At 42.9% G+C, this 21,643-nt stretch overlaps 4 protein-coding genes across 6 annotated transcripts; 2 read left to right on the forward strand and 2 right to left on the reverse strand.

Moving 5' to 3' along the window:
* Nucleotides 1–877: 877 nt before the first annotated feature.
* Nucleotides 878–4,522, reverse strand: tatdn1 (TatD DNase domain containing 1). Of its 2 annotated transcripts, XM_019270381.2 has the most exons (13): nucleotides 4,400–4,522; nucleotides 3,538–3,603; nucleotides 3,405–3,454; nucleotides 3,142–3,205; nucleotides 2,874–3,017; nucleotides 2,638–2,680; nucleotides 2,447–2,532; nucleotides 2,326–2,366; nucleotides 2,168–2,244; nucleotides 1,637–1,707; nucleotides 1,326–1,452; nucleotides 1,137–1,250; nucleotides 879–1,029 (listed from the first exon to the last, which is right to left on the reverse strand). In XM_019270381.2, exons 1-12 carry the CDS (start codon nucleotides 4,476–4,478, stop codon nucleotides 1,148–1,150), a joined length of 951 nt encoding a protein of 316 aa, XP_019125926.2. In that variant the 5' UTR covers nucleotides 4,479–4,522; the 3' UTR covers nucleotides 879–1,029; nucleotides 1,137–1,147. The 2 variants fall into 2 exon arrangements, with proteins under 2 accessions (XP_019125924.2, XP_019125926.2); XM_019270379.2 differs by having other exon boundaries at nucleotides 878–1,250.
* Nucleotides 4,523–5,492: 970 nt separating this feature from the next.
* ndufb9 (NADH:ubiquinone oxidoreductase subunit B9) lies at nucleotides 5,493–8,271 on the forward strand. The gene is made up of 4 exons (XM_019270378.2): nucleotides 5,493–5,638; nucleotides 7,266–7,458; nucleotides 7,573–7,686; nucleotides 7,926–8,271. The coding sequence occupies exons 1-4, from the start codon at nucleotides 5,553–5,555 to the stop codon at nucleotides 8,046–8,048; spliced, it is 516 nt and encodes a 171-aa protein (XP_019125923.1). The 5' UTR covers nucleotides 5,493–5,552; the 3' UTR covers nucleotides 8,049–8,271.
* Nucleotides 8,272–8,406: 135 nt separating this feature from the next.
* LOC104939654 (fibrinogen alpha-2 chain) lies at nucleotides 8,407–12,748 on the reverse strand. Its single transcript, XM_019270376.2, has 5 exons — nucleotides 12,198–12,748; nucleotides 10,636–10,796; nucleotides 10,259–10,393; nucleotides 9,924–10,140; nucleotides 8,407–9,171 (listed from the first exon to the last, which is right to left on the reverse strand). Exons 1-5 carry the CDS (start codon nucleotides 12,746–12,748, stop codon nucleotides 8,739–8,741), a joined length of 1,497 nt encoding a protein of 498 aa, XP_019125921.2. The 3' UTR covers nucleotides 8,407–8,738.
* A 3,374-nt stretch (nucleotides 12,749–16,122) lies between these two features.
* On the forward strand, nucleotides 16,123–19,231 carry LOC104939652 (pro-opiomelanocortin). 2 transcript variants are annotated; one of them, XM_010756210.3, is made up of 3 exons: nucleotides 16,123–16,719; nucleotides 17,863–17,983; nucleotides 18,164–19,231. In XM_010756210.3, exons 2-3 carry the CDS (start codon nucleotides 17,867–17,869, stop codon nucleotides 18,722–18,724), a joined length of 678 nt encoding a protein of 225 aa, XP_010754512.1. In that variant the 5' UTR covers nucleotides 16,123–16,719; nucleotides 17,863–17,866; the 3' UTR covers nucleotides 18,725–19,231. The 2 variants fall into 2 exon arrangements, with proteins under 2 accessions (XP_010754512.1, XP_019125927.1); XM_019270382.2 differs by lacking the exon at nucleotides 16,123–16,719 and having other exon boundaries at nucleotides 16,726–17,983.
* The last annotated feature ends 2,412 nt before the right edge of the window (nucleotides 19,232–21,643 follow it).

A 21,643-nucleotide genomic window follows, 5' to 3' on the forward strand; every position in this document is an offset into this window, starting at 1 on the left:
CGTGGCGGCTCACCTGGTCTACAACATGTCACCCCGCTGCTCATCGAGCTCCTCTGTCTACCTGTAGCAGCCCGCATTAGATTCAGATCGCTGACTGCAAAGTTGTCTCCTACCTACTTGAACGCTCATACAGGCGTATGTCACCTCTTCCAATGAACGACGTGCTCAGGGACAATTCAGACTTTTCTTCTATTGAGATATGATATGGAATATATGGAACCATAAACAGTTATATCATTATATTCTCTATATTAGTAGCTCAGTCTGTGAGGCAGGGGTCTCCAAACTGTTCCACAAAGAGCCGGTGAGGCTGCAGGTTTGTGTTCCAACCAACCGAGAGCAAACAGTTTGACCAACCAACTCTCTGAAGACTGAGATCAGTTGATTAAATGATTAAATGCTGCTGTTTGGTTGGATGGAAACCTGCAGCCACACTGGCCCTTTGTGGACCAGTTTGGACCCCCCTGCGAGTGTAAGGGCTTGGCTTGGGAATATGTGGGTGTATGGAGAGTGGACTGGTACCTGAAGATGTGCCAGTTCACCTCGAGCAAGGCACTGAGCTCTAACTGCTCCCAGCATGCGACTATGTGGCACATCAGTCCAGCATCTCTCCACATTTGCATGTTCATGAATCGTTTGTTTTGCAGAGATAACGGGATGATTTTATCAAGATCTTGGAAAAAACGTTTCGTGTTCATGCAAATGCAGAAAGAGGCTACGGCTATCTGCGTGTCAATGGGAGGCCCATTGTGTTTAACGTAAGAACTACTGTTTGCTCGAAATCTTGTGGAAGAATGATCCTGTTATCTCAGGAAACATTTGTTATTTTGAGATGATGACTTCAATCATTTGTGATAAAGGAGGAAAAATAAAGTGAAGTATTAATGTTTATGCTTTTTATTAAGTTAAACGTACATGACAACTGATGTTCCTGTAGACAGCACTAAATCACAGAGGAAAGAAACTAAATGATGAGTGTAGATGTGTTTAAAGATGACCGGTTAGGTTAGGAGTCAATTTTGTGGTCAGCTGTAAGAAAAACAGTAAAAATCCATGAAGACCTCATTTATATTTCAGAAGATCAGAAGCTTCAGGTGGAGTTTTATCATTCAAACAGTCACACGCGCAGGTTTCACCTGCTCCATCATCAGCTGGAGCTGAAGAACACTTTGATGGTGTTGTTGTAGATCGTGTTGGCGAGCTCCAGCGGCTCCTCGTCCCTCGCCGCTGCCATCACCTCTAGGACTTGTCTGGAGGAGACAAAGAGTCAAATCTCGACTTCAGCTATTCAGCTAGAATTCATGATCCGCCCTGACGTTACTCACATGATGTGACACGGCTCGTTCCTGTCCTTCAGACAGTGCCCCGCCTCCCATTTCTTCTTCGTGGGAAATGTAGTTTTAACGTACTTTGAGCCTGCGTGAGTGTTCTTCACGCCACACCACGGAGCGTCTGTGCAGGAGCGGGAAGGTGTTAATGTATGCATGAATGCACGAGTTTAACACCAGAAATGACCAAACATCTGAATAAACTGTGATGGAGCGTCAGTCGGATGTCGTAAAGCAGCTGAAACACCAAGAACAAACTAGTTCATCACATATCTGTGGCCTTTATTATCAAACTGGCTGCGACTCACCGGTTTCTATCATGAGTCTCTCAGTGGGGATAGACTTCATAGCTTCAATGTTGGCCTCTGCTTTCAAGGAACTGAAAAATACGATAAACAGTCTGAGCTGCAGAATTGTTAATATGTAGCTTAAAATGATGAATCTCTCATTGAGTCATAACTGAGAGCTATACCATGACTCTATTATTCCTATTTAACTATTATTAGGGTGGAAATCTGAGGAATTAAAAGTTTTTATTTGAAGATGATCAAAAGTTTTGACTTTTCAAGGACTTTCCAGGCCCAATTCCTTCAAATCCAAGAACCCAATATGGCATTGTTTGTGACACAGATCAAGGTTCATCACTGTTAACAAGCGTTCTCATTAACGTTACATGAACCATGTCTGTGCATGATTTCAAGGACCCACAGGAACCACGCCACGTTATTGACACTTTTCAAAGCTGCATATTATTCATGTTCATGCCCTGAACAAAGCCTGACTGCCTGTCTCCTTTATCTTATTATTCTACGGTGTGTTTAGGAGGAAAGTCCTCTCACCATCCATTTATTCCAATGTAAAGGTCCAGGTCGATGAGGGCAGCAGCGTCCTCTGCAGTGCCATCAAATGAGTGGACCTGAAAGAAGAAAGAAGTCGAGCTGATCAGCCTGATTAGATTTCCACCAAACCAGTAAATGTGAAGAACAAACATCCTCACCACTCCTCCAACACATCGGTCTCTGTTTCTCTTCATGATGTCTGAGGAAGTCAAAGAAACAGTCTGATTCTTTGTACAATTGAAAAGCTCCTCAGCAGCTGACGGGCGTGCACAAACCTACCGATGAACTCCTGATGGGAGTTTCTGCAGTGGAGGAACATGGGCAGCTTGGTGTCCTCTGCCAGGTCAAACTGCTTCTCAAAGTATCTGTTAGAAACCAGAATTCAGGACTGTGCTTTTTGGTTTTTTAAGGGCTTCACGTGCAGCCAATTGGAGCAACTTTTAACAGCTAATAGAGACAAACAAACTTACTTGAGTTGAGTTTCTTTGGGGCAAAACTCCAACCTGTCAAAGTCTGCAACAAGGATAACAGGAACATCTCTAAATATTTCCATATGTAAGTATTTTGGCTTGATTTTTGTACAATGTTAGGACGTCTATAGTTACATCCAACATTAGAGTATGAAAGCAGTGAGCCGCACAGTGATTCATTTATCGTGAATGCATATTTGAATAATTTGTGGTCACCCATCTCTAACAGTACACACCCAGTCCACACTCTCCGATGGCCACCACCTTTCCTCTGTGTGCCGTCGCCAGCTCCCTGAGCCCGGAGAAGTACTGGGCCTCTCCGCTCTGCTCAAACTCAGTGCAGCGGGTGGGATGGCAGCCAACCGTGCAGCAGAACTCATCTGTAATAAAGGACACAGCTTGTTAAATATAAAGTTATTAAGATCCAGCACATTTGTTTGAGCTATGTCCTAATGAAGACCTCTGCAGCACCATGCACACATAGATACTCATTGTTATCTTTACCTCTGGTCTCGGCTAGTTTAAGAGCCTCCTTACTGTCTTCAAGATTTCCTCCTGTGATCATAAACTGCAACAAAGAAACATAAACTGAAGTAATGGACAGATTATAATCTGCTGTGAGTTTGATACAATCTGATGATGCCGCTGGAGGAAAAGTCAGAGGCGTTCATCCTCTGGGGACCATGAATGTCCAACAATCGACGAGGGCGATATGTTGAAGATATCGACGCACTGCCACCTGTGTAACTGATGCACACACAGCTTACCTTTTCAACTCCGACTTTTAGAGCTCTGTCTATGATCTGACTGAAGTCATCTGTCAAAAAAATAATCACAACTGGTGTCAGAGTTTTGTGCCAACAGTCAACAGCCAGTCAAAATTAGAGGAGGTGAGTTCACCGTCGTGTTTCTGCTTCCCCCTGTAGAGTCCTCTGAACATGGGGTCCGTCAGGTTTACACCGATATCTGCAGAGGGAGAAACACGTCAGCACGTTAAACCTTTAATGTCTGCTCCTCTGATCCAGTGACATTATATCACAGTCCATACAAAAAACACATCAAGTCACTGACGGGGTCTAATGATTATTTTATCACCAGTTATCAATTAATAAAACTATTTTCTCCATAAGCAGACATAACATAACACTTGAAAACCATACAAATATTTATTTAACTTTTGATTTGATTCATCAACTAGTACACGTTTCATTAACATTTTAAGTTAACTAACCAATCTACAGTATATTGAATAATAATATAATGTCTTGGTGTTTTTAATGGTCACTCACTGTGCGTGGTTCAGACATATTGACGTTTGTTGGAGGAATATTCATTTTAGTTTCTGAACAGATTTAAGTTAAATATGAAGCAGAGGTTTATTCTTTCTTGTCAGCACATCCTCTCAGGGGCTGCAACTAAACTTACATTATGCTTTGGTCTATAAAAAGACTATACATATAATAATGTCACACAGAGAAAGCTATGATCAGCCATTCTTCTTGATAAATGACCTGAAAGTTAACATCTGATTGACAGGGATGTGTTCTTGCACACATGTGAAGCACATTAATCAGAGCCAGACTTCAGTCATGAGGCTTCATACACCCTGTGGGGGTTAATAACATATTCTAGCACCACCTTCCTGACTTCACTGCAGACACAGTGCTGCTGCTGCTGCAGAATAAAGCAGCTGACTGATCACAGGAAGCAGACACACACCTTCTCTTTATGAATCCAGTTATTAATAAGCAGAGTGTCTTACCAATGAACTTGTGCTGAGCCATGGCTGCGCGAGCTGCACCTCTGACAAGAAGCGCACACGTTGCACGCACGGAAACCATGCTGCAATACCGTAAATACGGTGGCAGAGAAAAAGAAACACACAACTTTATCTAATCTAGTCTGTGAGTGTTACTAACAGGAACCAGGGATTTTGTGCCCCATGACAAACAAATCTAATTGGGCCCCTCTGTGCAGCTGTTGTCCCCACATCTCTAGGACCTAACTATCCCATCAGAAGCTTTACAGAACTCTAATCAAAGGCTTGCAACTGTTTTGCGTCTTGTAGTTCAATACTGGTACTAGCACAATATTTACTGCTGGTGATTTGTACATGCATGCAAGTCTGCATACAGTCTGCAGTGCAGTTTACTGTTTAATGCAAGATTAAAAGCCACCATAAAATGTGCTAGGCCTTTTTTTTTTACAGTATCACAGTATTTCTATTGTAAAATTTCAAAATGGAAAATTCTCTTAACATTAATGAACGATTTAAAAAAAAAAGAAAAGTGAATGAACTTAAGAGATATATTAAAATTTCAATCATAATAAATTAACATCATCCCCTTAAAACAATGAACATTTTTGCATTGAGCTGCACAGATGTCAACAATATTTTGTGGGGCCCCTGTCAGTCGTGGGCCCTTGGAATCAGTGGTGTCGTATAGGAGGGAAAAGTTAGAACAATTCCAATATTATTTATATCATGGTCACTACTCTTGCAATAATATTATTATTTGTATCATGATCACTTTCTTTGCAGTATTTCTCTATTTCTCACACTATGGTCACTTTACATTACAAAACTCTTTTTATACATCATGCCACTTTTATCCTCAGTACTCGTCTGTTTGAAGGTTGATTGTTTTTTGTATTTATTGTCGGTCATAGATATTTCTGTCTGTTTATTTATTATTATTATTATTATTATTATTATTATTTCCCCGTGGTGGGATGAATAAAGTATATCTAATCTAATCTAATCTAATCTAAAAAATGTAAACAAAAATATCTAAATATCTAAATATCTGCGCGCGTGTTGTAGGAGTTTTACGGCTCCTGAGCGTCCAATCAGCGGTCGGCAGCTCCCAGAATGCTCCGCGCTGAAGAAGAAGGTGACAGCGGACGGGCTAAAGATGGCGGCCTTCCTGACCCACCAGCAGAAAGTTCTGCGGCTCTACAAGAAATCTCTGAGACACCTGGAGTCCTGGTGCATCTTCAGGTGAGCGCACGGGACGCACAGGTGGACAGGTAGACGGGTCACGGGTCACGGATAGCGGGTAACGGTGAAACACAGAGAGAGAGACAGCTGTCTGTGAGCTAAGCTAACGGCTAACAGGTCACTCAGATAAACTAGATTTATATTTTAAAATGTTCTTTAATGATTTGAACTGTGTGTGAACCTGCTCATGTAGACTGTGACATGCAGACTGCAGGAGCGGGGATCGAACCCACGACCATCTGACCATCATCTACAGGTAGATAGACAGACAGACAGACAGACAGACAGACAGACAGACAGACGGGGAGATAGACAGACAGGTAGACAGACAGACAGGTAGATAGATAGATAGACAGACAGACAGACAGACAGACAAACAGACAGGTAGACAGACAGACAGGTAGACAGACAGACAGACAGGTAGATAGACAGACAGACAGACAGGTAGATAGACAGACAGGTAGATAGACAGACAGACAGGCAGACAGGTAGATAGACAGATAGACAGACAGACAGACAGACAGACAAACAGACAGGTAGATAGACAGGTAGACAGACAGACAGGTAGACAGACAGACAGACAGACAGGTAGATAGACAGACAGACAGACAGACAGGTAGACAGACAGACAGGTAGATAGACAGACAGACAGACAGACAGACAGACAGACTTTATTTATCCCAAGCTGGGACATTACAGTGCAGCAGCAGCATTACACACAGTGACAATAGACAACAACATAAGAATAAAAATATAAAGAACAAACTCAACATCATAAAATATCAAAATAACAATAGTAAATGAAATATATTGTACAAGAGTATATACAGCAAATTGTCAGTGTGGATTTGGTGCAAAGTAAGAAAGGAGAAATGTGCAGTGACTGTAAATTATGACCTGAGTTTCTAGCTGTTGTTTTACAGTGTGATGAGTGTTTAGCTGTTGTTTTACAGTGTGATGAGTGTTTTGCTGTTGTTATACAGTGTGATGAGTGTTGTTGTTGCTGTTGTTATACAGTTCACTTAAGTTTGAGTTTGATTAGAAATTAAATGAATCTTTGTTGGGCTCCGATGAGAGATGTTGAAGCTGTTGATATTATTTTACATTCATATTTATATTTAGTCTGGTAATTCTGTTCATACTGTGCCACATTGCCACACGGATACTGTTGGACTGTTGTTTCTGTTTCTATTGTTCATTCTGTTTGACATATTTATACTATTTATATCTTCCAGACTCGCCACTGTCTTTTCTTGGATGTCTATCTATCTATCTATCTATCTATCTATCTATCTATCTATCTTACACAGTTAGTAGATGGAGTGAATATACAACCTGTATCTATACCAAAAACTCAGTTCATTCTTTCTTGTGCCAGTAAAAATTCTTCTTTCTTATTAATTGTTCTACCGTTTTACATTATGTTGTTGGATCAAAAACACACGAGTGTATCTCCGTACATGTTGGAGAATAATGTGACGTCTTCATGTTACAGTGCAGGCTAAGGCACACTGTGGTGTGTTTGCTGTCTGTCAGAGCCTAAATAAAATGAACTACAAAACTTTCGATGTTCATAGTCTCCCTCCCTCTGCACTGTAATATTTAACCTGCTGTGGTCTCGTTACAGAGACAAGTACCGGTTCTACGCCTGCATGCTGCGGGCTCGCTTCGACGAGAGCAAGAATGAAAAGGACATGATGAAGGCCACCATGCTGCTGAAGGCGGGAGAGGAGGAGTTCTGGACCAACCAACATCCGCAGCCCTACATCTTCCCTGACTCTCCTGGAGGGACCTCCTACGAGAGATACGAGTGCTACAAGGTGAGGCGGGGCTCGTGTTAGCTGATTAAAGACGAACTGGTGGTTTTATTAGTGATGAAAACCTGCGGTGAGAAATGCTGACAGCTGTTGCGTTGCTCCGCTTTGTTCATGCAGGTCCCGGAGTGGCTGCTGGACCACTGGCACCCCTCAGAGAAGGCCATGTACCCTGACTACTTCTCCAAGAGAGAGCAGTGGAAGAAACTGAGGATGCAGAGCTGGGACAAAGAGGTGGGCACGCACACATCACCTCATGTTACAGTGTTCTACATTACAGAACTTTTAAAACCTGAGAAATGACTCAGGAGAAGCCTGAGCCTGAAGGAGCTCACCTTTTTAAAAGTAACAAATCTGGATTTAACCTGCAGTTTAGATCAGTTATCTCCACCAGGTGGCACTAGAGTTGAACTTATGATTTCACCACATAAAGTAATTATGAATCATGAAAAATAACTGTTGTAAACTTCCAGGTCGCCCAGCTGCAGGCTGAGAATCAGCCCAAGGACGAAGCCCTCCCTCCTGCCCGCAAGGAGGGCGACCTCCCCCCTCTGTGGTGGCAGTACGTCACCCGCCCCAGGGAGCGGCCCACATAAACACAAACACTCTCTACCTCGGGGGGGAAACTGTCCTGACTACGCAGCAGTAGCGTGAAGACCGGCTGACCTCCTGGTGAAGCATCTTGTCATTTCTAAAGAGAGAAACTGCCTGAGAGCTGCCTGAATTCACTCTGAATCTTCAGTAGTCAGTTTGAGGAGTCCTGTAGATGAATCACCTTAATACCTGTAACTGTTCCAATAAATAAATGTGTGATGAAAAGTTGTCTGTGCAGTGAGACATGTTGCTATGAAGCCATGTTTAGCTGCAGCTGAGAACGTTTACACATCTACTGCAACAAACGCACAATGTCCTCCACCCGTGCACGGGCGTTTTCACTTATCCTCGCTCATATGACTTAAACTGAGGTGACAGGTGGAGGTTAGCTATCAGGAGAGAGAAGTAAATGTAAATCAAATATACCCTGCATGCTCCTACACCCTCTTGAAGAGCACAATCTTTAGAAACTCTGCGAAAGACAATAGGTTACAAATATATATTTTATTTGTTTGAAGGTTCAGTGATTTCATAAACCAGCTGGTCACTGTAGTTTTCTTAGCAAACTTAAAATAAACAGTGCATTAGTTGGGGACTATTTTCAGCAGCGGATTAATACATTTGGTACTCTATAGGAAGTGCTTTTAGACGCAGCTTGTTCCTCAATGACAACACACACACACACAACGTTGCTATGGCGACAGGTGTGGCCTGAAGTTGCGTGGCCGTATCATCATGGTGACCGCCTTCAGAGAGTAGAAGTCTGAATCTTTCCAGGAGAACCAGACGATGCCGTCCGGCCCGAGCAAGTTCTGAGCCTTCAGAGAGTATCGCCCGCCCTGGTGGGGAAACATAGTTTCAACATTAGTAACATATTTATCCAACATAACAACGTTAGTCCTCCATTGTTCTGGATTCTCGTGTCCTACCTTGTAGTAGACACCGTTGAGGTTGGCGTAGAAACACTGGTGGAACCACCAGCCGGCATGGCTGATCTCAGCACAGATGTTCCCCGTGTCCGGTGTGCTGAAGCTCTGCTGGTTGTGGTACCAACCGAACGAATCCTCCACGGTTCCACTGAAACCAGACACATGTAGGCGGTACCGGTTCTCTTCATTATCTATCCTGCAGGAAAAGAACTCTATGAAAACATGTTGTCACTGCCTGCACCCTCCCTACCAGCTACTGCGAGCTCTTAAATCTTGTACATTGCACAAGCTCTTACGATAATAACGAGGACTTGTACCTGTCGAAAGAGTTTTGCAGAAGATTGGTTGAAATCTCTGCATGGCTTGTTTTAAAATGGGATCCATGTAAAGACGCTTAAATATGTAATTGATGACTGCAATCACATCCTACTAAAAAAGGCTCAAGCCATTTTCGTGCCATATTAGTTGGTTGATGATGAGCTTCGACAGTAATCGGGGCATCTGGTGTAGCCAGAAAATATCTGGAAAAGTACAGATCTGGGCCAAGACTTCCTCTGCAGTCCAATTAGCAACATGATACACGAGTAAAAGACGTGCTTCTCCTAATCTACAGCAGATTCATCACTGGAAAAAAGCTCATTCATCATCAGACGATAGATTGCATTCCTCTTCTTTTACTCTTGACGTGAACTGTTGTAACCATTCGCACCTACGTGCAATTGGAGTCACAGATATTAAGTGCATGCCTTTGGACTGTGGGAGGAAGCAGGAGCACTCAGAGAGAACCCACACAGACACGGGGAGAACATGCAAACTCGAAGCAGATTGGTCAAAACTACTCGAACCACAAACAGAAACTAGAACGGAAAAATCTTGTTCCCCAACAGATTCAGTAATGATTATGCAGATACTAGCTCCTCTCTCTTTACTGTCTACCTGTCTGTCTACCTGAAGGTGTGGTACAGGGCGTGTTTGTGGGCATGGCTCCAGTCTTGCAGGTCGATGCGGAGGCTGTAGTGGCCATGGTTGGACAGTAGGTGGAGCTGTTGGTTGCCCAGCCAGTGTTCTCCACGTGGGTCACCAAAGCCGCCACGATACTCCGACCAGCCACGGTTGAAACTCACAGAGCCATCACGCCGCCGCTGAAACACCATCCAGCCCCCGCCTAAGGCACAGACATGTGTTTGAACTATCACTAACTAACACACATACATGCTGCATATACACAACATATACAGTATTTCATAATTGTATGACATGTACAGTACAGTGTGCGACCCCACCCTCCGTCTCCATGTCGCAGTAGACGGGCAGGGTGGTGCCTGGCGTCAGGGCAATGTTGTAAACTCCAGAACGACGAACACCATTGTGATACAGAGATGCACAGTCTGATGGACAGAGAGACAGGTACTGTCTGTCTGAGAGTGAGACAGAGAGAGAGAGACAAGGCTTCACACACAACATGAAACTGTTAACTAATGCTTTTCTTTAAACTGCAGTGTTGTGCCAGAACTGGAGCTGGTAATGTCACATAATTACCAATTTCTAAACAATGCACAGCTACAACTGTCATATGTGCTGCAGGACAAACTGCTGCTGGGTAGATTGTGTTAAAATGTTCAGTAAAAGTTGCGTGAATATCTTGCAACTTGCAACTCACCACTGTGTCTGTTGTATGTGTACCTGGTGGCAGCGTGTCTCGCATGTTGAGCAGCGGTGTAGTTCGGATGACCTTGATCGTGCAGCCCGTGTTCATTCGGCTCATGCCCCGCACGGTGGCCGAAAGGTTGTGGAGCTGCGCCTGCAGCTCGTACAGCAGCGCTTCATGAACGTGCAGCAACATGTTGACCTCGGCGTGACGCAACTCCAGGGAGTGCAACCGCTGGTCAAAGGTCGAGTTTAGACGAACGCTTTCTTCAACCTGAAAGACAGACAGGAGACGAAATCTGTAGAAATAGTTTGCAGGGAGGTTTGTTGTTCTAAAAGAAAGAAATAGTTTGTACCATCATGAGGACTATTATTAATCAGCATCTCTGCTTTTTGCAAATGATGTGGTTCTGTTGGCTTCATCGGATTGTGACCTTCAGTGTGTACTGGAGCGATTTGCAGCCGAGTATAAAGTCAACACCTTCAAGTCTGAGGCCATGGTTCTCTGCTGTAAATGGTGGAATGCTTGCTCTGGGTTGGGGCGAGTTGCCACCCCAAGCGAGGAAGTTTAAGTATCTCGGGGTCTTGGCGGGTTGGTGCAGCATCTGCAGTACTGTGGACGTTGTACAAGACCACTGTGGGTAAGATGAAGGTCTTGATTTTCCAGTCCATCTACGTTCTAACCCTCATTCTAAGAACGAGATCTTGCCTTTGTGTCTTCATCTCGGTAGGATTTTGTTGTTGTTGCCTCATCGGCAAAACAACAGCAAACAAAAGAAGGTGAACTGCGTAGTTCAAACATGGTCTACTGCCGTCCAACGTCCAACAGCAAACAATGACACTTGGCCTTGATTTTGAGGAGGGGTTGCCCAGAGACACACACAAAAAAATACTCTCCAGGTCAGGCAGGACGGGGCCCCGGCCAAAAGGCCTGCAGCTAATCCTATTAGCATTCAAGGTTAAGGAGGATTTAGTGAGTGTGAAGACAGAGAGATGAAGACAGACAGAGATAAACAGAAAGAGACAATGAACGCAGGGCCTTGTGTTTTACCTGCCTGAATAATAAAACTGAAGCTAACTGGACATTTGACCTGTTGTTGATGTTGATGAATAGTCAGGTGATCACCAAAGTCATTTGTATGTAATTTAAAGACAAACTCATCACTGGAATGCAGTTTTTAATTTGACTTTCGGGTGCTCTGTCTCACAAATTGGGAAACGAACGACCACACCGACCACGTGCATGACGCAGCAGAGAAACTCATGAAGCAGATTCATAAAGCTACAGGATGCATGCAGGTCCTTGGCTCAGGATATGGCACCATGTGTGGATTTGCATCTGCTCAAGTCTTTCTGTTGACTTTGTACGTCCTCGCACTGCCTCTAAAACTGTGTACACAGCAAAATTCCCAAAATATTGATTTATTCCTTTAATAAAGTAACTTTTTCATTACACATACAAAGACGCAAACTAGTAACCAGCAGTGTACCTGCAACTCCAGGGTCTTGACGCGATGCCGGTGGTCTCTCAGCTCCTCCTGCAGCTCTGACACCGTCTCCCTCAGCTCCTCCAGCTGATCCTTCCTGTTCTGGTTCTCGTGGAGCCAATGCGAGATGTCTTCGGTGCAGCGGAACATATCCGGGCAGCTTTTCTGCGACGTTCCCACCCGCACCGGTGGCAGCGTTGCTATGAACCTGCACTGGCCGTTGGACGTCAGCTGGCTGCCGTATTCTCCACAGTGCTCAGATGAACTGCCAGCAGTCTGGTTGAAGGTTTGGACGGCGCTGTCGTCCACAGCTGTTTTGCTACTGTGTATCACCAGCGGGGCTTCCGGCGACAGGTCGGAGTGTGTTTCCAGGTGAGACGAAGGAGGATGCCAGTCAGCATCCTCATAGTTGTCGCGTATGTCCCAGTTTGTTTCAATGTTTGTGTCTAGCACATCCCTGCTTGTTTGGATGTCCATGTCCAGTACATCCCCAATTGTTTCTGTGAGAGTGTTGGGGTGTACATCCTCATCATGTCCAACGTCTGGGTGTTCATCAGAGGTCACAAAGTCTCCAGATACAGGCTGGCAACACCAGCCGGTCAGCAAGACGAAAGTCAGTAAAATGGAGCACCACTTCATCCCGAAACATTCAGTATCTTTCCCTCTGATTGATCGGTAGAATCCGTTTCTTCAGGATCAACACTGGGTTTCATAGCAGCTTGATGATGCTCGGCTTAGATTCAGGATGGGGAAGACTGGTCCAAAACAAAATGAAACATCAAGACAAAGTTCAGAATATTTTTGTTTAACTCACAGCTGTACCACTTCAGAGGTTTCTATGAAGGTCTTCAACCTATTCCAATGGCTCGAGGGGCCAGAGCGTCGACATTCACTGGATCAGGAGTGGAATAGATCTCCTGAAGTCTTGTTGGTTTACTAGGGTTACCATTAGTGAGAGAAGCAATTTTACATCAACAATTAAGTCAAGAAACCTTGGAGTCCTTGAAATAAAACAAAAACTCATTGAGTGACGAGGATGCTCGTCTGTTCCTGCTCAATCTTTCCTTTGAGGAAGCACTGGAAGTACATAATTCAGCCTACCTGTTTCCCTGAATGTCTCAGCATCCCAGTGCTGAATCCTCTCAATGGAAATGCATCAGGACAGTCAGGAGACTGTGTATGTGTGTTCAGCATCTTATCCTGATAATCCTCTAAGGAGATTGGCAGCCATTGGCTGGAATGTAATAGATTACATATAATGGGATTAGAATAATATGAGTACAAGTTAAATGAAAGAGACATGAATGAACAATAACAATATGGTTTGAGGCGGAGTCACGGAAGGAAATCTGCTGATCACGTTAAAGCAGGACTCTTCAACCTCGGACCCCTCAGACGAGAGACAAACAGAACAGGGACCTATAATAACTTTTAGATTTCCTTTATTCATCTGTTTATATACTGGATTATTAGCCTATCTTGTTTATGTTGATAAGAAGTTCATGCATTATTATTATTATTGTTGTTGAGGAAAGGACCCAAATGCAGGCAGGTACACAAGAGCTAACTAAAGGCGCCTGGAAATCCAGGCCAATAATCCAAACACAGAGAAACAAGACTTACACATCTATGATCAGCCGAGGAAACACAGGAGCTAAACAGACACCAGGTGAAACTAATCAGGGACAGGTGCAGAATCAAAAAAGACGGGAAAACAAGACAAGAAGTAGAATAACACAAGACACAGACAGGGAAGGACTACAAAATAAAACAGGAAACATTTCCTCACCTCACAGTATGTTAATCTGTATCATTTATTTTGTAATTAGTTTTTTTTTAATCAAATGTAACCTATTATTGCATATTAATTCTTTCCATTTGCTCCCTGCAGTACCTTTGCGGACTCCCTAGGGGTCCATAACCCCTGGTTGAAGACCCCTGCGTTAAAGGATACACGTTTGCAATTCATAGTTTGGAAGATTCACACTGACACATTTAATAACACTTTTGGACTCTTCAGAAGAACAGATGTTAGATCTCTGTGTTCAAAGCCATTGGATAAAAAAACAGTAATTTTCCGAATCAGAACACGTGAGTTGCTGCTGTATCACCGGCTTGATGGATGTGAACTAAAGTGATAAAACATTGGTGAATGATTGAAGGATTACACGTTTGCGGTCTGTTTCGTGGCTGCTGTGCTTTCACTCATTTAACATTCATTGTTTTTTTGCTCAGAGAAGACAGAAGCACAGAGAGGCTGACGTTTGTGAATAAAGTACCTCCTGCTCTGATACTGAGTCGATAATGTCATAGCATTTCCTCTTATATATATGTTCCTTCAGAATTGTGTGTGTGTGTTTGTGTCTGTAATGGATTAAATGGAGATTCAAGGCCGTGGGAGCCCTCTAATGGGTTTATATTTACCTGCCTGACTCTTGTTGTTCCATTAGAAAAAAAGCTAAACAACTCAAGGGAAGGACTTTCTTGCAGGAGACTGAAGCTTCGGTTCCATTTAAAAACCAATTCTGTCTCTAATAGCTCCGAACACATGCATCCGTCCAAAGCTCTGATCTGATCATCTTTGTCAAGAATCTTCAGACCAAAAAACAAAATGACTTGAGTTCTTTTTAAGGAACACGTTTTTGCAAATAAGTTCTTCAGCTGGCTTTTTACAATACATTTTTAAATTGAGGCTTTTGTTGGACCTTTAAAGAGAACTAAGAAAACTACGGCAGGTGTACCTACAACCTTTAAAGGGAAGCCCTTGTGTTGGGTTATGATTATGGTTAGTCTGTTTTCTCACCAACGACTAAAAGGGCAACGTCCTCTTCAATCTTTTCAACTCTGCCATGGGCCCAGTTACATTGCCTGCTCCAGGTTCCCATTCCCGCTCTGCTCTCCTGTCTCCAGCATTCGTCCTGGTGGTCCAACACGCCTGTGGTACAAACACTAACCTTCCCCCCGGTGCTCTGAGCTAACATGAGCTAACAGCAGCTACAGCTGTCAGCAGTTTACTTCACTGTCCATCATAAACTCTGTAAATCACAGAGAGTTGAGGCGGAGCAGCCGGAGGACATCAGAGGGAAAACCAGAAAACATTTCCTCCATAAAATATGATCCAGTTTCACCAGAATCAGTGAAATAGTTGCTGCTGTGTGACTTAGTGCCGTAAAGCGTTACGTACTTCTCCCGACCCGGAGCCCAAAGTTACATAGTGTGAGAACAGACGTACGAATGACAGAGACACCGTTCAGCTGATCACAGGTCAGAGTGGGTCAGCAGGAGGTCGCAGACGGTATTTTATGAGATAAAAGTTTCTTTAAAGCTGCTTGAAACAAGCAAAACACACCGAGCGTTAAAAATGAAGTTCATCCTCATCAGCTTTTCCTCCGGTGCTCTTCAAAACAAGTCAATCCCCTTCAGATCCATCATTAGTCACACCGAGGGCTCAAACAATGGACAGCAGGTGAGTCTGTGTAACTGTAGACTCTGACCCACAGGTTTGAATCCCCTCTGACAACATGTTGGTTTGGTGTTAATCCGACGAACACGTCAGCTGACCTTTAACACTCAGCAAGGCGCTGAACGATGATGAACATGATGATTCAAAGGGTCAAAGGATGGCGTGGTTCTAATGTTAAAACATGTCAACAAATATGAGAAAACGACATATTAAAAGTTATTTTAACCAAAGACCACGAGCCATGCCGGCAGCTAGCGGTGAAGCGAGATGAATGTTTTAGTGAATCTGGATTTGTCAATATCACGAAGGTGTCTCTCTTCTGCTGGCTAGATTATCTTGTGTTGCAGGTCTGTAACCTGCTCTGGAGAAGGTTTGAATTAAATCAGATCTTCCATCTTCGTTGGAAATGGTGTCACCATTCTTGGACCTGACCTACAAGAGGTTATTTTTGAAGGCCTGGACTCTGCAAACAGTCTAATTTTAACACCAAGTTAATTCCGGTTTTTCTCCAGGATGTGGAACCGTTTAAATATCTGATATTGTGTTTCTTCAAATCTTCGATTCATCCTGAGGGGAACATGAACGTAACTTTGTCCAATAGTTATCAGGACGAGTAACTCAAACCCACAGATGTCAGCCTCGCGGTTGCGTTGGAGGAAAAGTCGGGGGGCTCGTCCTCTGGGGAGCAAACTGACAGACAGACGAGCAGCTTTTCATTTTCATTTCTGTGATGTCTGGTGCACACGGTGACTCTGGATTTGTTTTCCCAGGAAGTGCAGAAAGTTTTTGAGATCAGAGGTTTTAATTTTCGAGAGTGACGATGACGATGGTGTGTGTGTGTGTGTGTGTGTGTGTGTGTGTGTGTGTGTGGGTGGAAGAGGGGGGATGACATTTCATCGATTGTCCATTTTCATGCAGCTCTGTGTGTTTACGAGCATGAATGAGAGCATGATGGGGAGATTTCAGGTAATGACGTCATCATCCGTATGAGTGTGTGTGTGTGTGTGTGTGTCCTTGGCTGACAAGATATAAAATCGTCTGTTTGGTTGGAGGAACAAAAGTGAAGGGGAACGACAGAAGTCTCTGGCCAACAGCCGAACGACAAGAAAACAACAGAGAAAGAGAGAGAGAGAGACAGGACAGCGTGGTGAGTTCATTTATTCATTATTATTATTTGTAAGTCTACTTTGTCATGTCGGGTTATTTGTTGTAAATCATATCAAATAATTTAAACACAGGATGTAACAATACAATTTCATTGTCCACAAAGAGTGCAAAGTAGTCCAAGGTAATACTAAAAACTAAAATTAAATACATGAAAGTTAGGATACACAAAATTATCAATAGTTATCAATAAAACAAAGACATGGGGACAAAAATGAACGTGTACATTAAACATAATTAATATCTTTCAGTCTAATTCTAATTGAACAATTTAAACAACACTTAAAACCATAAATGAGGATTTGTCGAATAGTTTTACTTCATCCCGACTCTTACTGGCTGTCCCCAGTACTGTTGTATTTTTGCTAAGCAAATAAAAGTGACATAATTATTAGGATTTATTTTTAAAAAAAGGTCTTATCTGTTATGACGTTTCACCAAACAGAAGCTTTTTTACTGCAGCAGCACAGAGTAAAGGTACAAAAGTGTATTTAAAGAACCAAAAGTACAGCTCATTATGCAGAATAAGATAAATTATAATCATATCTTATATTTTCTAAACCTATAGTTATACCCTGCACTTTATTTGTTGGTCATATTTTGTATTATTAATCTCAATCTGCACAGTAAATGCTAACTAAAGTGATTAAATAAATAAAGTGGAGTAAAAAGTGGAATATTTGAAAACTGAAATACTCACAGTTCTTGAGTAAATGTACTTAGTTACTTTACTTTACACTGCTGCCAAATATGCGAACGTTGTGGGAATGTTCTGGAGTTGATGCTGAATAAACGTTTTCATTTGAACCATTTAACAACAATCGTTAATAAACTGTATAATAAATATAGTTCAACTTGTTCATGTTTAATATTGTTTTGTCTTGTGTCTATTAAATGACATATAGTAATAATAAACTTTATTTATGCAGCATTCAAAACAGGATCAAACTTTTCAGGATGGACGATTCAAATAATTAAACAAAAGATAACGATGTTAATCAGATATTACAGCTTTATTATTCAGATACAATGTAAACAGAATAATAATCATTCACATAATGCATCAAAACCAAAATAATAATTATGATAATTATTGTACATGTCGCTCTTCCTGATTGGTCGACAGGGGAATGTGTCCTGTGTGGCTATTGGTGGCTGTGGCGGTGTTGGGCGTGGCCAGAGGAGCTGTCAGTCAGTGCTTTGAACATCCCAGCTGTCAGGAGGTCGACTCTGAGAGGAGCATGCTGGTAACACACACACACACACACACACACACACACACACACTGCCGACAGCTGTAGCTGCTGTTAGCTCATGTTAAATGAGCGATTAAAGAGCCAATCAGAAACAAACTTCTGAGGCTCTAAATGTCACTTTAATTCGTTTATCGCAGTAACTGTGTTGAGCTCCTGTGTCCTCTCCTGCAGGAGTGCATCCAGCTCTGTCGCTCCGACCTCAATGCCGAGATGCCCGCTATCCCGGGCGATGCCCACCTCCAACCTGTACCTCCACCAGAGCCTGATTATCTGCCTCCCCTCTCTCTTTTGTCCTCCTCCTCCTCGTCTCCTCAAGCCAAGCGCTCCTACTCCATGGAGCACTTCCGCTGGGGGAAGCCTGTCGGGCGGAAGCGCCGCCCGGTCAAAGTCTACACCTCCAACGGCGTGGAGGAGGAGTCGGCCGAGGTGTTTCCCGGAGAGATGAGGAGGCGGGAGCTCGCCAGCAACATCATAGCGTCAGAGAGCGAGGAGATGGCGCAGGAGATGGCGCAGGAGGAGGCAGAGGAGGAGCGGGAGCATCTGCCGGGCGACGTCCACGAGAAGAAGGACGGCACGTACAAGATGAAGCACTTTCGCTGGAGCGGGCCGCCGGCCAGCAAACGCTACGGCGGCTTCATGAAGAGCTGGGACGAGCGGAGCCAGAGGCCGCTGCTCACGCTCTTCAAGAACGTCATCAACAAAGATGGACAGGAGCAGAAGAGAGAGCAGTGAGGGACGAGGAGAGAGAGAGAGAGAGGGAAGAGGGAAGACAGAGAGAAGATGAACGATTGGCCTCTAAAGTGAAAACAGCAGACGTTCTTCCTAAAAACCACCCATGAGAATTTTCTGATCTGACCCAGCCTCCTGGAAATTACATTTATATACAAATAATGAATTAATAATGAGTAATTACTCGTTTGTTTTCCCGTGTTTGTTCTGATGAGAACCGTTCTGTTCACACTAAATGTTTTATGATTGTTTCAAACTGTCGATCATGGTCTAAATGAACGGCTTAAATGTGGTGATGTAAAACAGTGAATACTTGCAACTGATGCTGAATTTAGCTCAGACTTTTGTGTATTTCTGCTTGGAAAATGACTCAAACGATGAGAATTTCTCTTGATTAATCGACTAATTGGTATAAATGCAACTTCTACAGGGCGACATTGTTTGTCAGTGTCCTCCAAATAACCACCTCGAGGCTTGACTGGGTTCAGGAAACTAAAAACTACTTACAGGTTAAGGTCGTGTCATCACAACTAAACGTGACCAGTTTGTTGCATGGAGAGAGGTTCGTTTTAGGTTTCTGAACAAACGACAGAGGATGGTCTCATAGGTTCAATACGACGTTTGACAGGTACGCTCATTAGCAGACACTCGAATGACCAATAAAAAGCTCCGTTCTCCTGCCTGTCTGCAACTCCACCCACATCGGTCCTGAAATAAGAGAGAGAGAGAAGAAAACAGAGAAAGAGAGAGAGAGAGAGGATGAGAGGAAATGTTTTCTATATTGATTTGTGTAAATAAATGTAAATGACATGAAAACATAAAGTTATTTGCAAGCAAAAGACGCAAGACTAGTATCTATCTATCAATCTATCTATCAATCTATCTATCTGTCTATCTATCTATCTATCTATCTATCTATCTATCTATCTATCTATCTATCTATCTATCTATCTATCTATCTATCTATCTATCTAATGTTTACCGTGTTCACCATCTTACTTTAGTGTGTTAGCATGCTAAGGTTTGATCATTTGCAATCAGGGCCAACTCGACCCGCTGCAGAGAGAAAACACATTTTAGAGAAGTGCGTTAGTGTTTCATTTCCCTGTCTCAGCTCAGCAACCGTGACAACAGACAAGTGTCACTGATGAACCGTGACAACAGTCAGGTTTCAGTACTAAAGATAAACAGTTAAAAACAGTTCAGTCAAATTAAACCAACTCCTACAGCATGTTGGGATTTGTTGGTGATGTACAGTGTATGAAAATTTACCAAAACATGAATATTTTTTTAAGAGACAAAACTTCTGGAACCTCATGAAACTTAAATGAAACAAAATATTCTGAAAGGAAACTTCAAACTCAAACCAAAGCACTGACACATTCCTAATCAATACTCTGATAGAGTGATTGATCCATTGATAAACAGCATGATCAGAGTAATCCAAGTCCCTGTTGGAGTCAGTCAGAGCATTTCCATAGAGAGCCACTTTGCATCAGCAGCACCATGCTCCAGTGCTCTGGGAGAGTTTATAGTCCTGAGAGTTGAACACTGGATGACTGACAGCTGTCCTTCATGACAACAGAAGCCACAGAAATCCTCCTCATCAAAAACATGACTTTGATCTCCGTCCTCATCTGGACTCTCCTCTGCTGCTGCTTCACAGGTAAAGTCCAGAGAATCAAACTCCTCTCCTCTATGAACATCCGTCCCTCTGAAATGAAGCCCACAAAACCATGACGCTGCTTTATGTTTTTGTGTCTGTATCCTCAGAGTCCAGAGGCCAGGTCACAGTGACTCAGCCTGGAGCAGTGAGCTCTGCTGTGGGAGGCTCCGTCACCATCAACTGTAGGACCAGTCAGAACGTTTTGTTTTAACAATTATCACCGTTTTGCGGTACCAAACAGAGAGATGGAGAAACTCCTAAATCACTGCTCATTTGTGCTAATCAGCGACAATCAGGGATTCCAGCTCGTTTTACAAGGCAGTGGATCAAACTCTGACTTCACTCTGACCATCAGTGGAGTTCAGACTGAAGATGCAGCAGTTTACTACTGTCAGAGTTTTCACTTCGTCAACAGTCAGCGTGTGTTCACACAGTGAAAAAGCGTCGTACAAAAACCTCCCTCAGTCAGACTGAACAGAAACTGAACTGACTGCTGCAGCTGGAAGCTACTGCAGAGACTGATACACTTCACTGAGGACACACACACACACACACACACACACACACACACACACACTGCCTTTAGGGCAACATTAGATGGCAGTGGTGACCATTATTGCCATGAGAATCAGGAGAGAGATATAAAGAGTTATCACGTTATGCAGATGACACCTGCTTTATATTTCTAATCCTGAAACATTTTTATTATTTAATATTATTCAGATATTTGAATGTTTTCAGGTCACAATTAAACATATGACATAAAAACATGGATCTGCTTTAAGGGCAGATTTGTATAACAGTAGCTTTGTGACTCACCATTGAAGTCCCGTGTTGTTACCAAATGAACTGATATAAATCAAACTGGATCGACTATAGAAGATATCTACAGTTTAAAATCCATTAAAAAGTCATTTGGGGAAAATGGACTTGTTACTGTGCATTAATCTGACTAATGTTCCTAATATATAATATATGTCAAAGAAAGGAAGTCAAAAGACATGTCACTTTTATAACATACATGATGAAATCTTTATTGTTGTAAAATGTTGAAACCATCAACATTTGTCTATGGTCTTCAGTTATGTAGTCCATTATGTCCATTATGACTACTGCTGGTCCCTTGTCTGCTGGTTTGATTACTATTTTTGTAGAGGGATCTCAGTTCTCTAAGAGTCTTGTTTTCTTCTTCCATTAAGTTGGGGGTCTCTTTGGGTACTTCAAAATTGACTGTATTGTTTTTGTCCTTGTCCATT

This window comes from Larimichthys crocea, chromosome XIII, assembly GCF_000972845.2.
Source record: "Larimichthys crocea isolate SSNF chromosome XIII, L_crocea_2.0, whole genome shotgun sequence".
In the NCBI taxonomy this organism is placed as follows: domain Eukaryota; kingdom Metazoa; phylum Chordata; class Actinopteri; family Sciaenidae; genus Larimichthys; species Larimichthys crocea.

Bases quoted from the DNA above. Each gene is read 5' to 3' on its own strand.
- tatdn1 (XM_019270379.2), bottom strand. From the start codon at position 4,478: ATGGTTTCCGTGCGTGCAACGTGTGCGCTTCTTGTCAGAGGTGCAGCT. The intron at 3,206-3,404 runs GTAAGCTGTGTG...TCTTTGTTGCAG, and splicing joins TAAAAGTCGGAGTTGAAAAG to TTTATGATCACAGGAGGAAA. The intron at 1,708-2,167 runs GTGAGAGGACTT...CGTATTTTTCAG, and splicing joins TACATTGGAATAAATGGATG to TTCCTTGAAAGCAGAGGCCA.
- ndufb9 (XM_019270378.2), top strand. From the start codon at position 5,553: ATGGCGGCCTTCCTGACCCACCAGCAGAAAGTTCTGCGGCTCTACAAG. The intron at 5,639-7,265 runs GTGAGCGCACGG...GTCTCGTTACAG, and splicing joins GAGTCCTGGTGCATCTTCAG to AGACAAGTACCGGTTCTACG. The intron at 7,687-7,925 runs GTGGGCACGCAC...GTAAACTTCCAG, and splicing joins TGCAGAGCTGGGACAAAGAG to GTCGCCCAGCTGCAGGCTGA.
- LOC104939654 (XM_019270376.2), bottom strand. From the start codon at position 12,748: ATGAAGTGGTGCTCCATTTTACTGACTTTCGTCTTGCTGACCGGCTGG. The intron at 10,394-10,635 runs GTGAGTTGCAAG...TCTCACTCTCAG, and splicing joins CACATACAACAGACACAGTG to ACAGACAGTACCTGTCTCTC. The intron at 10,141-10,258 runs GTGGGGTCGCAC...TCTGTGCCTTAG, and splicing joins CTGCGACATGGAGACGGAGG to GCGGGGGCTGGATGGTGTTT.
- LOC104939652 (XM_010756210.3), top strand. From the start codon at position 17,867: ATGTGTCCTGTGTGGCTATTGGTGGCTGTGGCGGTGTTGGGCGTGGCC. The intron at 17,984-18,163 runs GTAACACACACA...CCTCTCCTGCAG, and splicing joins ACTCTGAGAGGAGCATGCTG to GAGTGCATCCAGCTCTGTCG.